Source organism: Populus trichocarpa, chromosome 4, assembly GCF_000002775.5.
Source record: "Populus trichocarpa isolate Nisqually-1 chromosome 4, P.trichocarpa_v4.1, whole genome shotgun sequence".
Taxonomy (NCBI): Eukaryota; Viridiplantae; Streptophyta; class Magnoliopsida; order Malpighiales; family Salicaceae; genus Populus; species Populus trichocarpa.
In genome coordinates, this window is record NC_037288.2 from 3485388 (window position 1) to 3500578 (window position 15191).

Here is a 15191-nt window from a genome sequence, read left to right on the forward strand (position 1 = left end):
AATTATTTAATTAATTTGACTGAAAACAAATTGGTTTTTCATATAAATGTAATTATCAATTTAATAAAAAATCAATTAAAAAATAATTATCTTGTCTCTTTTTTTTTCTCTCAAAAAATTCTTAAAAAACTAAAAGTTGTTGCAGGGGTGGAGTCATGAATTTTTCCTGTTCTGGGCTATAATATAAATACATATAAATTATTTTTTAAGATCAATCATTCACTGATCAGATATATAAATTTATCAAGTTAATAATAAAGTTTTAATTGCATTTAAGATGTCAAGAGATTTTTGCTGCAAAACTCAACAAAGTAAATCAACAATTCTTATTATTTTATGCATCAAAAATAAGATGAATATAAATTTAAAAGATTTCATCACAGTCAAACAACCACCAGCTTCTTCATATATAAAGTTAAAAGATACTTTTTAAACCATACTTCAATGTAAAAATAACAAAAAGTACTTCATAATGTTTTTTATTGCTCAAACACACGTAATTTTTTTTTGAAATGTTTCCTCTTTGGAATAGTTTCTATTCTTTACACTTGTTATTTTGTAGTTGTGGAATCTAGTTTTAATAAGTCAAATATTTCATACGTGGGAATAAGAGAAATAAACCTAACACATTAAAGCGAAAAAATTGACTGCATTCTTGGAATACAAAAGCCACTAATAGTTGTTTCATTTAACCAAAAATCTAACACAAAAAGCGAGATCTATATTCCATGTTTTGTTACCTTGTAAAAAGCTCCATCCTTGAGTTGTTGTATATATATAGGTTTCAATGTTTTGTTGTATCCTTAATATATATTATTTTAATTAACCCTACAATAAATATAATGGGAATAATTAATACTTTAAAGATAATAATAATCTTCACGTCTTAAAGTCTATATATATATATATATAAAGGTTGTAGTATAAATTAAAGTACGAGTAAAACCCTAATTTTAAAATAATGGAAGTGTGAAAATTGAAACCGGAAGCATAAAAGTAAAAGCAAGGCCAGCTGCAGGTGGCTGTCTTCGCTTTTCCAGAGGAACAATTTTCTCATTTGGGCAACATCTAACTTGAATTTGATCCAAATATTTCGTCGCGTACAGAGCACGGAAAGTCATTTTAAAAACCTAACAAGTATACTTGTGGTTATTTTTAAAATATTTTTTATGTTAAAATATATTAAAATAATATTTTTTTATTTTTTTAAAATTAATTTTGAGATCAGGGGATCAAAATGATCCAAAACATACCAAAAATAATTAATTTTTAATTAAAAAAATAAATTTTTATGAAATACGGTTTACACCGGGTTCTCAAGCGGTGAGAATTGACTCAAAATTAATTCTTTTTCAAAGATTTAATAGGGAATGCATGTGGATTAATCTGTGACAAACCCTAGAAGCCGGCATTAACTTTTCTTCTTCTTCTTTTTTCACGTGGAAAACTAAAGGAGTCGTGTATTACATTCTTAATTACCTCTGAAATCCCTGAATCAGTTCACTGGAAATGATAATATTTAATATCCTTATTTGTAGATTGGCCCCTATGTTTTTATTCTTGACATATCAACCCTCAAACTCTTGTTTCTTCCTCTTCTTTTTTGTTTTGCTGATTTTTTTTTTTAATTTTAACAATGTTGCTAATCAATTATATATGGAACTACTTTAACATGAAGACAAATGACCATAAACTAGTATGTGGACATGATCGATCCTATGGTCCAGGTTGCCGGCTCCAGTCTATTTTTCAACAGGTTGCCGGCTCCATTCAATCTTTGAACAAGGCATTAAGACCATTTACATCAAGTAATGGGGAATTACGCCTTAAAAACAAATGGCTGAAACCTTGACTATAACATAATTTTTCCTTGATCGTACATAATTCCACAACAAGTAAGTATATCTATGATGTTTTTATAATTTAGTGTATATTCAAAAGAAAGGTGTTCATATTTAATTTAAATAAAATTGATCTCGACCATGATCAATTAAAATATAATTAACTGAGATTAACTATAATCAACCATGATTGAAAGATCACGATTGATCAAGATTCACTGTAAGCAATATTAGACCATGATCTTATTTGCATGTTAAATTTAAATAGAATTAGTTATGTTTTAATAATTTTATTAATTCCAATAGTGAATTATCTTTTATATGTTGTAATGGCTTTTATCTGCAGTATGATTTTGTCTTAAATATAAAAATAATATTATCTTTATCACAATTTAAGTGTCTTAAATTTAAATCTATTTTTTAAATTTAAATAAATATTATCTTTATTACAACTTGAGATCAAGACTAATATTTTTTTAAAATAAATAAATATTATCTTTTATCGGAGTTATGATAAAGATTATATATTTTTTAAATTTAAAATAGTTTTTTTAAAAAACATTAATAATTATTTTTTAAAAAAAGTTGAAGATATCTTTTATGATTTTAAAAAATTTGTATTTCTCCAATTAAATTTTTAACTAGGTTATTTTCCTAATATTTTATTTCTACTATGCTACCTTGAAAAAAAAATAATCCTAATACATATCCTTTGGTGATTTTTTTTGTTTTTGTCCGGATTTCCTGCTTTTTCATGCCTAATGGTGTTTGAAAATTAGTAAATTGAATAATTTTAGAGCGTCTGTCTGTATATTGATAATGATTAATTTTTAAAATGTTTTTATTTAAAAAATATATTAAAATAATATATTTTTTATTTTTTAAATTTATTTTTAACATCAACATATAAAAAATAACTTTTTAAAAAAATTAATAAAAAATATATTTAATTCAATATCAAACATGTAAATAGATTACAAGCTACTTAAGTCATGGTGATCTCAGCACTGATAGAACTGATAGTATTTGAGTGGCGTGTTATTTCTTGATTTACCGTGAAGAATGACAGGTACGAATGTAAATTATAAAGATGATTCGATCAACTTAATTATCGACGACATGCTGTAGGTATATCTGTGCATGTTTGGTATTATAATAAAAATTATTTTTTAAGAATATATATTTTTTAAATATAATAAAATAGCCTTTTTTCCCATTTTTATTATAAAATTAATACTTTAAAATCAATAAAAAAATATTAATTTAATATTTTTTAAAATCTAATGAATTTTTAGAACATGTAAAAAAAAAAACAAACAGTATCAAATGACTTCAATATAATATAATCAAATACAAAAATCACAGAAGTACTAAGATGCTACATAATAGGTTACACATAATTCTATTATTGTTATTTTAAATCACAAAGCAAATCATTATTTATATCCCAGCTTTTTTATATATTTTTATAATATTATTATTTAATGTGAAGTTTTCATTTAATTTTATTTTTTAGTATAATATTTTTTTGAACCCACCCAATAAATAAGTATATGTGAGACAGCTTTTATATAATTTAATTTAAGATCTAAACTAAAAAAATAGCTATATTAAGATTTTTTAAGTTAAAATTATTATACCAAGTTTAATAATAATATCTAAAAAAATTATAATAATATATATATATATATATATTATTTTTTCTTTGTTATTTTTTTCCAAACTGCAGGAAAACCGTGGTTAATAAAGAATAAACTACGATGTACTCTCTAAAATATTTGTAAAATGGATTTCTCTAGCATGTACTTTAAGGACGAATAAAAGTCGTCTCTTTTCACAATTGAGCGGTATTCTTTTCATTAATGTTTCACAAGGTGGAGCTTCCGTACGAAGGACAATAAGGGCTGCTCTGCAAGTAGTAGCTCGTTTACTTTTCAAAATCCTTCAATTTTTTTAATATTAAAAATAAATTTAAAAAGATTAAAAATAATATCTTAATATATTTTCTAAAAACAAATATGAAAAAAAACAGCTTTACACGTTAACAGTTTTAAAATGTTTTTTTAATATATTAAAACTATTTAAAAAATCAATTTAAAATAAAAATTTATTTTTTTAAAATATTTTTAAAACATAAAAACAAATATACTTTCAACAAACAAGCAAACAAAAATACGTGTCCTCTTCTTCGTTCTTGGATTCTTCACAAACGAGCGGTTGCTGCTAATTTCACTCTCCTGTCCTTCCCTTTCGTATATATTCTAATGTTGTGTGGTGATGCTCTCTTTCCTACTCTTGGATTGTTCTTGAAATTAAAGGACCCTTCTTTGACCCTTCGATCTTTAAGAGTTTAACTATTAAATTTGGGTTTCTGGTTTCTTCAAAAATTCTCTGCTATCTGCCTTTTAAACTCAAGTTATGTTTAGTTTACAGGTTGAATAGTGTCTTTAATCTTAGGTAGTTGCTGTTTAGTTAAGAAAAATATTTATTGCCAACTGGGTATGATTCATCAAATCACGGAACGTTGTGCTTCTTTTCTTCATTTTACATCTGATAAGAGTTTGACTTGGAAAGTTCAAAGAAACTCCTATATGAGCCACCATGTTCTTTAGATATAACCTTAGATCCTTGTTTCCCACAATCTTATGTCTTGTAATCTCTCATGAGAAGCATTCTTCTCTCTCTCTTTTGGCTTCCTGGGTTGCAACGATGAAACACAACAACAAGCATCATCTTGCCTTGCTTCTATTTCCAATAATCCTGTTTTGTCAGCCCATATCAGCTATAGATTTTGTCTTCAATGGCTTCAATTCCTCTAGTGTTTCACTCTATGGCTCTGCCGTCTTTGAATCTCGCATCCTTACACTTACAAATCAAACATCCATCATGGCAATTGGCCGTGCTTTATACCCAAAAAAGATACCGACCAAAGCTCCAAATTCTTCATTTGTGTATCCATTTTCCACTTCTTTCATTTTTGCTATGGCTCCTTCCAAGAATGTTCTTCCAGGCCACGGCTTGGTTTTTCTTTTTGTGCCCTTTACAGGCATAGAAGGTGCTAGTGCAGCTCAGCATTTAGGCTTTCTTAATCTCACAAATGATCGTAGCCCAAATAATCATATGCTTGGCATCGAGTTTGATGTGTTCTCAAATCAAGAATTCAATGATATGAATGCTAATCATGTTGGATTAGATGTTAATTCACTCACATCAATTGCAGCAGCAGATGCAGGCTATTGGCCTGATAATTCAAGAAGTAGCAGCAGCAATGGAAACAGCAGTGATGATGATAGGAAGTCTTTCAAGGAACAGAAGCTAAATAATGGTAAAAACTACCAAGTTTGGATTGACTATGCTGACTCTTTGATTAATGTTACTATGGCTCCGGCAGGTATGAAAAGGCCTAGCAGGCCTTTGTTGAATGTTTCTCTTAATCTATCTGAAGTTTTTGAGGATGAGATGTATGTGGGTTTCACTGCTTCAACAGGACAACTTGTTCAAAGTCACAAGATTTTGGCTTGGAGTTTTAGTAATTCCAATTTTTCGTTAAGTGAGATGTTGGTCACTACTGGGTTGCCATCGTTTGTGCTTCCGAAAGATCCATTCTTTCGGTCTAAAGGGTTCATTTCAGGAGCCACAGTGGGAGGGGTGCTTCTTGTTGTTTCTGCTGCTACAATTTTTTGGTTTTTTATCAAGAGAAGACAAAGGAAAGCAAGGGAGAGAGCAGAAATGGAGGATTGGGAACTGGAGTATTGGCCACACCGAATTACTTGTAAAGAGATTGAGGCAGCAACAAAAGGATTCAGTGAAGAAAATGTCATTGGAATTGGAGGAAATGGAAAGGTCTACAAGGGTGTGCTACCAGGAGGGACAGAGATTGCTGTGAAGCGCATTTCACATGAAAATGATGGGATGAGGGAGTTTTTAGCTGAAATTTCTAGTCTTGGAAGGTTGAAGCATAGGAGCTTGGTGGGGTTCAGAGGTTGGTGCAAGAAAGAAAGAGGAGTCTTCATGTTGATATATGACTACATGGAAAATGGGAGTCTGGAGAAAAGGTTGTTTGATTTTGATCAGAGTAAAATGTTGAGTTGTGAAGAGAGAATAAGGATTTTGAAAGATGTGGCTTCTGCATTATTGTATTTGCACGAGGGATGGGAGTCTAAAGTCCTGCACAGGGACATCAAGGCCAGCAATGTGTTGCTTGATAAGGATATGAATGGAAGGTTAGGTGATTTTGGACTGGCTCGAGTGCACGGGCATGGTCAAGTGCCTAGCACCACACGGGTGGTTGGAACCATAGGATACATGGCGCCTGAGGTTGTTCGTAGTGGAAGAGCCTCAGCTCAAACGGACATGTTTGGTTTTGGGGTCTTGATTTTGGAGGTCATGTGTGGAAGGAGGCCTATAGAAGAAGGGAAGCCACCTTTGGTGGAGTGGTTATGGAAAATGATGATGGAAGGGAAACTACTTCATGCCTTGGATGAGCGACTGAAGACGAGAGGAGATCAGTTTGACGAAGAAGAAGTAGAAAGAATTCTCCATCTAGGCTTACTGTGTGCATATCCTGACCCTAAAGTCCGGCCAACAATGAGGCAAGCAGTGAAGGTTTTGGAGGGCAAGAATGAGTTTAATGAGATTGAAATTGAGGATATGGATACATATTTGCTCAAACAGATGAAGTCCAAGGATTGGTGGACGGATTATTCTCAAAGTTCTAACTATGGATCACATCCAACCTTTGATGAAATTAGACGATACCAGTCATCTTCAATGTCTCTATCTTGGACCAATACTACAATGGAGGGTAGGTGAATCTGCAATCTTGCATCCCTTGATGACTAATGGTATTTGCTGGTCTTGTGCCAATGTTAATTCACTAAGATTTTCCAGGGCAAGCTTGGAAGGAGCTGAATCAGAAGTTGGAAGAACCCAGATTCAAGAGCATCTAAATTGAAACAGCGGGGAGGGAGATTTGATTTTGAGTTGAACCTTCTTTTTTTTTTATCGATTAATGTTCTTTTTTTATTATTTATTAATGTTTGTTTGAGAGGGACAATATTGTAGAGGAGAATCTTTTGCTGTTTTTGTACAAGGAATAGTTATAGTTAGCAGATTGGTGTGTACATAAATACAGCAAATTTACAGTGATAATTTAAAAGATGAGTTTTAGATTCTTTATTCGTAATTAGAGTTATCGTTTCCTGTTTGGGAACATGTCGTATAAATTATGTTCCTTCAAATTTAAATTTATTTATTTTTGTTAAAAATTAAATTTTTTTATATTTTCGAATTGTTTTAATATGTTAATGTAAAAAATTATTATTTTTAAAATAAATTATTTTAATACATTTCTAAATAAAAAATATTTTAAATCATTACCACTACTATAAATTTAAATTCAATACTACAATTCCAAAAATAATTTTAAACAACAAGAAACAAAGCCAAGTAATTTAGCCACTAGGATGCGACAAGAAAATTTTGTTAGTTTGGTATTGTGATATATATTTTTAAAAAAATATATTAAAATATGTATTTTAGATTTTTTTATTTTTAATACCAAACTTTAAAATGATAAAAATATTATTTTTAATATTTTTAAGATAAAAATCAATTTAAAAGACAGAAAGCAAAAGTTACATTAGAATTGCACTTGCTTTTTTGCTAATATGTCACCATTGTCTTTGGGTATCTTTAGGAGTGTGGCTATTTTTATGTTTTAAAATACTTTATACTCATAAATGAATATATATATATATATATATATATATATATATATATATATATATATATATATATATATATATATATAATTGTTATTATTAGGTGAGTAGTTAGGCAGGCATCGTGCCTTTTAGCTAGATTTTAGCAAGATAGAAAGTTAAGCCCTGTTTTCTTAATAGTTTACGTTACTGACTATACCATTTCGGTCATGCATTAGCCACCGCCAAAGAAATTACAGAAATCAGATACTATATAATAATAAAAATTTCCAACAACAAGTAATAACAAGCACCAGTGGTCTAGTGGTAGAATAGTACCCTGCCACGGTACAGACCCGGGTTCGATTCCCGGCTGGTGCAGAACTTTTCTTTTATCATTTCTGACTTCCTAAAAAAACAAATGGGCCTCTTTTCGGGTATCTCAAAGCCCATAATGTTTTAACTTCAGACTTTGTTCTCTTTACTAATGGGCTTGTAAACTTCACCTTTCAGCCTTTTTGTACTTCTTGAAATTGTATTCAAGATCAAATCAATTTACTTATTTAATTCTTATTTAATAATATTGATTTGAATTTCAAATGAAACTCAATTTATAAAAACTAATAAAAATTAAAAAAAGAGGAAATCCTTTTATTTTCTCAAAAAATTCAATTAGAATTGACGTTGAAATTTTTTTTTTTTTAAATATCCTCTCTTTATTTCCCTTTGAAAAATCAGGAGTGTCATGCTTAGAGATTCATGATGCTCTTCCAATACTAATTCCTAGTGGAGTCAGTTTGTGAAAAGGCAATAGTTCCCATCCAACTGTGAGAAGAAAGCAACTGCTGCTCTGTCACAAGCTAAGCTTCTCATTATTAGAGAAATAGTTTCTTTACCACAACATCTCGTTACCACCAAGAACTTGCCTGCACGATGTAACGTTAAATTTAAAAACATTACAGCAGAAGAGGGAGGCAGCAAGAAGTTAACTTCAAAGAATGAATATTGTTTTTGTTTAAAATTTTGTTTATATAATTTTAAATTGTTTTGATATAATGATGTTTAAAATAATTTTTAAAAAATAAAAAAATATTATTTTTATGTATTTTAAAAAAGATTATTTTAAAAAATAATCACTGCTGTTCTCTCAAGCACCTCTCTTCTTGCATGTGTATATTTAGTAATGTGATTTGCTCTGGTTTGATAATTATTTTTTATTTACCTTTGATTATAGTAAAATATTAGAATTTTTATTGGAATTTTTCTAGAATTTTTTTAAATTAAGGGTAAAATAGTAAAGATTACTAATTCAATTCATATCCATAAGTATTTCAAACAGTATAATTAAATTCAATTATGTTATTTAATATTTTATTTCTAATACAAAAAATATAATAAATCATTAATTGAATTTAAATTTGCTTATAAATTTAATTCAATTTCGATTCAAACAAATTTGAATAATATGTCATACCTGCCACCTCTTCAAATCCTCACATTAATATTAAAAATATAAATTTTCAAAGTACACACTAATTATATTATTATCTCATTATAAAAAATAAACATGAGAAGAACAACCACGACAAAAGATTAGGTCGGCCGAGTATTCATGCACACGCATGTGTCCATTGCTCATATCCTACCCGTCTCGATATTTTTTCTTATCTTGAAAAAAATTCTCTCTTCAAATTTTGTTTTAATGCTTCAGAAAATCATATCTTAAAAAAATTGTGCAAAAGATCTCACATAATCAATTATCTTTTTTTTTTCTTAAGTCATTTAAATTATTGATATTATTAAACATCACTAGTGATAATTAGTGATTAATATGATTATATATAAAAACTATTCAAGATATTTTTTATGTTTAAGAATTATGTATATATTATCAAATTACGTGCTTAGTATTTGTTAAATTTACTTACATTAGCTACTTTAAAAAGAATACATCAACTAACATCATATACTACTTAGTACGTACTTGTTTGAAAGAAAATTTATATAATACTAAGGGACACTAACATACTAATTCTATATATATATATATTGACAACAACAATTAACATTTAACTATAAAATAAAATTAGAAACTTAGATTGATTTTTATGGGATTTGTAATGTAATATTGTAATGATAGTTATATATTAAGATTTTTTGTTATTTATAATTTATGCAACAAAATTTAATTAAAAATATATATTGTAGTATAATTAGTTTTGTTTCATAAAAATTGTTATTATAAATAAAAAAATAGTTGAAATATATGATGGATTCATCCAACCCACACCAAATCTATTTTAATCTTGATTAAGTATAGTAAAAACTAGATCCAATCAGATGGGATAATATCAGGTAAATAGTGATTCCTTGCTTATCTCTATCACTAGTGTTGCCTTTACTAACTTTGCAACTTTTTTTTATATATAGATTTGAGAGTATGTAATAGATGAAAGATAATTTTACGGTGCTCATAAAATAAATATAAATAGATAGCTTACAAAAATACATATAAGAAAAATAATATTTTTATTAATTAAGCAATGAAAACAAATAAGATTATACAATAATTGAATCCCAAACTTTATCAATCATATAAAATTATAATGTTTCTTGAAAAGTAGGGGTGATTATTTTCAGTTCGATTTGGTTTTTATAAAAAAAAAATAATCAAACCAAATTTTTTTTTTAAAAAAACCAAAACCGGTTCAAACCAACCGGTTTCGGTTTGGTTTTTTTAGGACAAAAACTGATTCAAACCAGTTTGGCTTGGTTTTTTCCGGTTTGGCTCAGTTTTTGTCCGGTTTGGCTCGATTTTTTCTGATTTTTTCGGTTTGGGTTTGGTTCGGTTCGGTTTCGGTTTTAGGTTCAAACCAGTTTGGCTTGGTTTTTTTCGGTTTGGCTCTGTTTTTGTCCGGTTTGGCTTGGTTTTTTTCGGTTTGGTTTGGTTTTTTCAGTTTTAGGCTTATAAAACCGAAACCGAACCGAACCGGTCAGTTTTTTCAAAATTTTAATCGGTTTTTTTTCACGGTTCGGTTTTTTCGGTTATTTTTTTTCCGGTTTTCTCGGTTTAATCAGTTTTTCGGTTTTTTTTTCACCCCTATTGGAAAGAGATTCTTAAAAATGAAATCCCCGAAAGATATAATGTAAAACTTATTGATATTTGTTTATAGAAAGTGAAACTCATGAAGATCAAGCTGAAAATTAGACTAAAGATATGCTTGTTAAATATTTTTGTTTCTTTCCGGCCCCCAGGTGATACAAACAGAGAATTTTCAAATCACAGCTCATACAGATTTTTCCTTCTGTCAAATATCCATTATTCTCATGCAATTACATCCCCGAAGAGGGTCGAGAGAATTGAGTTCTTCTTCGAATTATGTAGCCATGTGAAAGAGATAGAGCATATGTAGTTGGGCACTCACATTCATAGTATGATACGTACAAGCTTATCCACAGGTATAATGAAGATCTGCAGGAGCCAGTGATGCACAATGAGAGGGTATATTGTCCACGATTTCTTGATTAGGCCGCTGTCAAGTCACCTATACAAATAAAGCGAAGCAGAGAGTTGATATTTGCCCTTTTATTGGGGTACAAGACCACTCAAGTGAGTTGAGAAGATTATATAAGGCATTGGTTTTCTTACAATTATTGTTAGAATATTATTTACAAAAATTCAAAATTTATTGAGTTGTTATAAGAGTATATGATGTTTCCTAGGTCCAATTTAATTGCATGCATTTACAAAACATTAAATGCATAACAATTACATTTCTTTTAATAGTCATTAGCTTTTAAAATGTTCATTAAAATGCATAACAATTACATTACATTTAGTTGTTACTCTCTCTCTCTCTCTCACACACACACACACACATATATTTTTTGTTTTAGTTTAATGTGGATGTTCGGGCCAGCTTGCGCGCACCTCGACTAATCCCACGGGCCCTGAAGTTAACAACCATGTAAGCCTCCAATGGCCATCATATGAGCAACCACAGGGCTCAAACCTGAGACCACAGAGAGAGCAAACCTCTTGATCCCAAGTTCTTACCACTGGGCCACCACCTAGATGGTTACACATATATATTTTTGTGTGTGCATGTGCGAGCGTGTGACAACATTAAAAAAAAATCTTTAAAATTGTTTTTATTTTTTTTTTATTTTTTTCGATCCTACCTATAATTTAGCATTAAGTTTGATGCACTTTGCTTCATAATGGTTTCAAAAGCAACGTAAGTGACAAATGCATATATTATAATTTCTTCAATAATATCCATGTGATGATATGCTTATATGTATATGATATTTGAATTTTTGGTTCTAATATGGATATTAATTATAATACTAAATTATTGTTTTAGAATAATTTTGATATAAAGGATTTGAGTGAAGCAAGTATGATTCTTGGTATGAGAATTACTCAAACTTCTAATGGTATTTTTATTCATCAATCTCATCATATTGAACTTCTTTTGAAAAATAGTATGTGGTGTTTGTTTTATTTGGTATAGTTTGGTGTGTTTGGAATGGCCATAATAATTTGATTTTCAATGAGAATAAAATAAACTGGGATGATGTGTATTTTTCTCTTTTTCATTGGATTGTTATTTGAATAAAATATAATGACGGGAGTTTCTCTTATGCTAGGTCAGATTTACTACGTTCATCAAATAATCTACTCATGGGACTAACAAGACAAATGTGAGAAGTGATTCACAACGAGTCCCTTCTTTTATAGGTATGCTGAAATGAAATGTTGATGAATCTTCAAATGAAAAACTAGAGCCCTAAAAAATTGGTGGTGTTTTCAAGATCATGAATGCCGCAGGTAATATGAAATCTAATGAAATTGAGATTTAGTGATTCAAAGAGGTATACTTTTGAGTATTAACCACAGCTATGCTTTTATAATTCAATGTGTGATGGAGTTAGATTGGATTAAGGTAAAATCACTTTCATATACGTGGCTGGTACAGTTAATCATGCCAATATCTGAAATGTAAAATCTTGATGATCACGCACGACATGGATGGATGGAAAATGATAGCCACCCCCATTGCATTATAAAATATATAGCTATCATGGAATTGATAAGGTTACATTAAAAACATGACACGCACGACATGGATGGATGGAAAATGATAGGTTTATTATTCCAATTAGCCCATGCTTTCTTCAAGCTGTACACACACACACACATGCTTGATTGGTCAAATAATTAGATTTAGCTTATACATGTACGTGTAACCTTTCCAAATGTGCAATAACAGCAGGTCAGAATTAATTCACTGTGTTCGTGCTTAGATCGCTGTGTCTATGGCGTGGAGATTTGCTTTCTCGAAACAGCAATGATCCATTGCTTTGCCGCCGAAGAAACCAAGAAGCTTTGATAGGGAAAATCTCATATAACCTCTCAGACAGCCATCACATCTCATAAATCTTGTATGATTTTGTAAAAAGGTCATTTTCACTTCTACATAAATGATGGAGTGCTTCTATAATGAGGAATATAATAATGAATTTTCTATCATTATTTTTTTAATTTTTGGTGCAATAAAGTTAAACAAGACCCCCATTAACATGATATTTTATCTAAATTATTTCTCGTAAGGAATGTAATGGGAGTTGGAGGACTTAGCTCAAAAGAACAAGCTAGCTCCATGCTAGGTAGAGGATGAACACACAAATGGAAAGTGGAGGACTTTAGCCAAATAATCTGCACTGTGATTGCTTTCTCAAGCAAACATGAGAGATAGAGACCAGCTCCAAGCACACGATTACACAAAATGTCACTGTTAATTAACATGCACGTTAAGAGTGGACATAAATTCTCGAAGATAAAACATGAAAATAATACTGAAATCAAACAGCAAAGATCGATGAGCTATTATCTTGCAAAGAAATTCTCAGGATCGCGCCTCAATCACCATAGAAAATTCTCGTTTTTATCAAATCAAAATCAAATGTGATGTTTTATCTAAATTTCACGTAAAGAATATAATAAATGCTACGAGTTCCATGTATTATGCACGCTACTGATCATGAGCTATCGATCTTAATTTGTTGATAAATGATTCCTTTTTGGCAGAAAATACTGAACTTTTTTATTATACGAAATGATTAGAGAGTCTCATAAATGATTTAATTTCTTCAAATTAAATATAGAATAGGATAAGCATTGAATCAGACAACAAAGACTGACAAGAAGTAGTGGTTTCTAGAGAATAGGTGGACCATTTGGTCTCTTTTCCAACCACCTAAAAAACTAAATTATAAATAAATCGTCGATGATTGAACCAACAATTGAATCAATGTGACGCAGCACAAAGAGAGATAAGTAGGGTTTTTTTTTTTTTAATTTCTCAAGAATCCTAAAAACAATAGCAATACAAAATTTCAAAGAAAGTCTCAAAATCTGTAAACTACTATTCTTATTTCTCGTATGTCTGATCTAGATATGGATGGGATTTCAGAAACAATGCTCCTGGGGATTAATTAGAAGCTTCTGATCTTGGTCGGAGAATTCTGCTGGCTAGCTAGGCTATTTATAAAAAGAGCTGCGAGAATGGAGACTAATGGTACAAACTCTGAATTTTAGTTTAGAAGAACTGATTCATTCTATCACTCAGGAAATTAAATGGCAACAACTTAAGCAACCCAGATCTAATAGACACCAGATTTTCGACTTCAATGGTGGTATATATTGACTTCAAGTCTTGCTATGATTCATATATAGTTGATTGATGACAGAAAGTGACATCCCAATTTTCTTGGTTGGTGCTGAATTATTTGAGTTTCTCCTGTTTGCCGTCATGTTATGCTAATGTGCTTATATTCATAAGAAAATCTTAATCATAAATGTCTAGAAAATCCAAATCTGAATAATAAAACGAGGATAAAATCCATCAGCCCTTCATCTATGAAAGCTTATAGATATGTTATTGACGATGCTGTCTCGCTCAATCCTCATAAAAAAAAAATGCATCTGTCCCAAAGATTGGACTATATCCATAGTTTTGGATGAAGATATATGCTGTGCTTGAAGATGAGGATATATAGGGCGAGCAACCAGACAATTGGGTGGCTGACACGTAAGTAATATTGAATGAATTATCATAAAAATTGTCGATATGAGAGCGAAACATGTCTCTATCAGGACACGCGGACTACATGGAGCATCACTAATACGATATCCGTAGTTCTGTATCGATTCTCATTAATTTTGTGCCTGGCTAGCTTGTGTTTCTGAACTCGATCATGGCCGGTAGGTGTGTGTGTGTGTGTGTGTGTGTGTGTGTGTGTGTGTGTGTGTATAGGGTTTGACTAAGTTAGTCTCTATTAAAACTCTATTTGAAATATGTTTCCTTGCAAATAATGCATTATTTTTTGAAAATATGTTTCCTTGCAAATAATGCATATTTTTTGAAAATATGTTTCCTTGCAAAACCGCATAAGAAGAAAAGACTAGTAACGAAACTAATGAGTTTATTAGTATTGACCCTCAAAGCTTATATAAAAAAATAAGTTGAATTTCTAACATTTTGAAAGAGAACCTAGATGAAGTAAGAGGGCTAAAATATATATAAAAAATTTTGTTCATGAATTTCTAACTTATTTGTTAGAAAAAAAACCTTAAAGCTTT

At 30.0% G+C, this 15191-nt stretch overlaps 1 protein-coding gene and 1 non-coding gene across 3 annotated transcripts; both read left to right on the forward strand.

The window, feature by feature from the left end:
- The first annotated feature begins 4044 nt into the window (after positions 1-4044).
- LOC7477402 (L-type lectin-domain containing receptor kinase VII.1) lies at positions 4045-7019 on the forward strand. Of its 2 annotated transcripts, none has more exons than XM_024599926.2 (2): positions 4045-6649; positions 6723-6795. In XM_024599926.2, exons 1-2 carry the CDS (start codon positions 4443-4445, stop codon positions 6793-6795), a joined length of 2280 nt encoding a protein of 759 aa, XP_024455694.2. In that variant the 5' UTR covers positions 4045-4442. The 2 variants fall into 2 exon arrangements, with proteins under 2 accessions (XP_024455694.2, XP_002305795.4); XM_002305759.4 differs by having other exon boundaries at positions 4046-6645; positions 6732-7019.
- An 834-nt stretch (positions 7020-7853) lies between these two features.
- Positions 7854-7924, forward strand: TRNAG-GCC (transfer RNA glycine (anticodon GCC)). Its single transcript has one exon. It is a non-coding gene; the product is annotated as a tRNA-Gly (tRNA).
- Positions 7925-15191: the final 7267 nt, after the last annotated feature.

Coding starts and splice junctions, on each gene's coding strand:
- LOC7477402 (XM_024599926.2), top strand. CDS start 4,443: ATGTTCTTTAGATATAACCTTAGATCCTTGTTTCCCACAATCTTATGT. Junction 6,650..6,722: donor AATACTACAATGGAGGGTAG/GTGAATCTGCAA, acceptor TAATTCACTAAG/ATTTTCCAGGGCAAGCTTGG.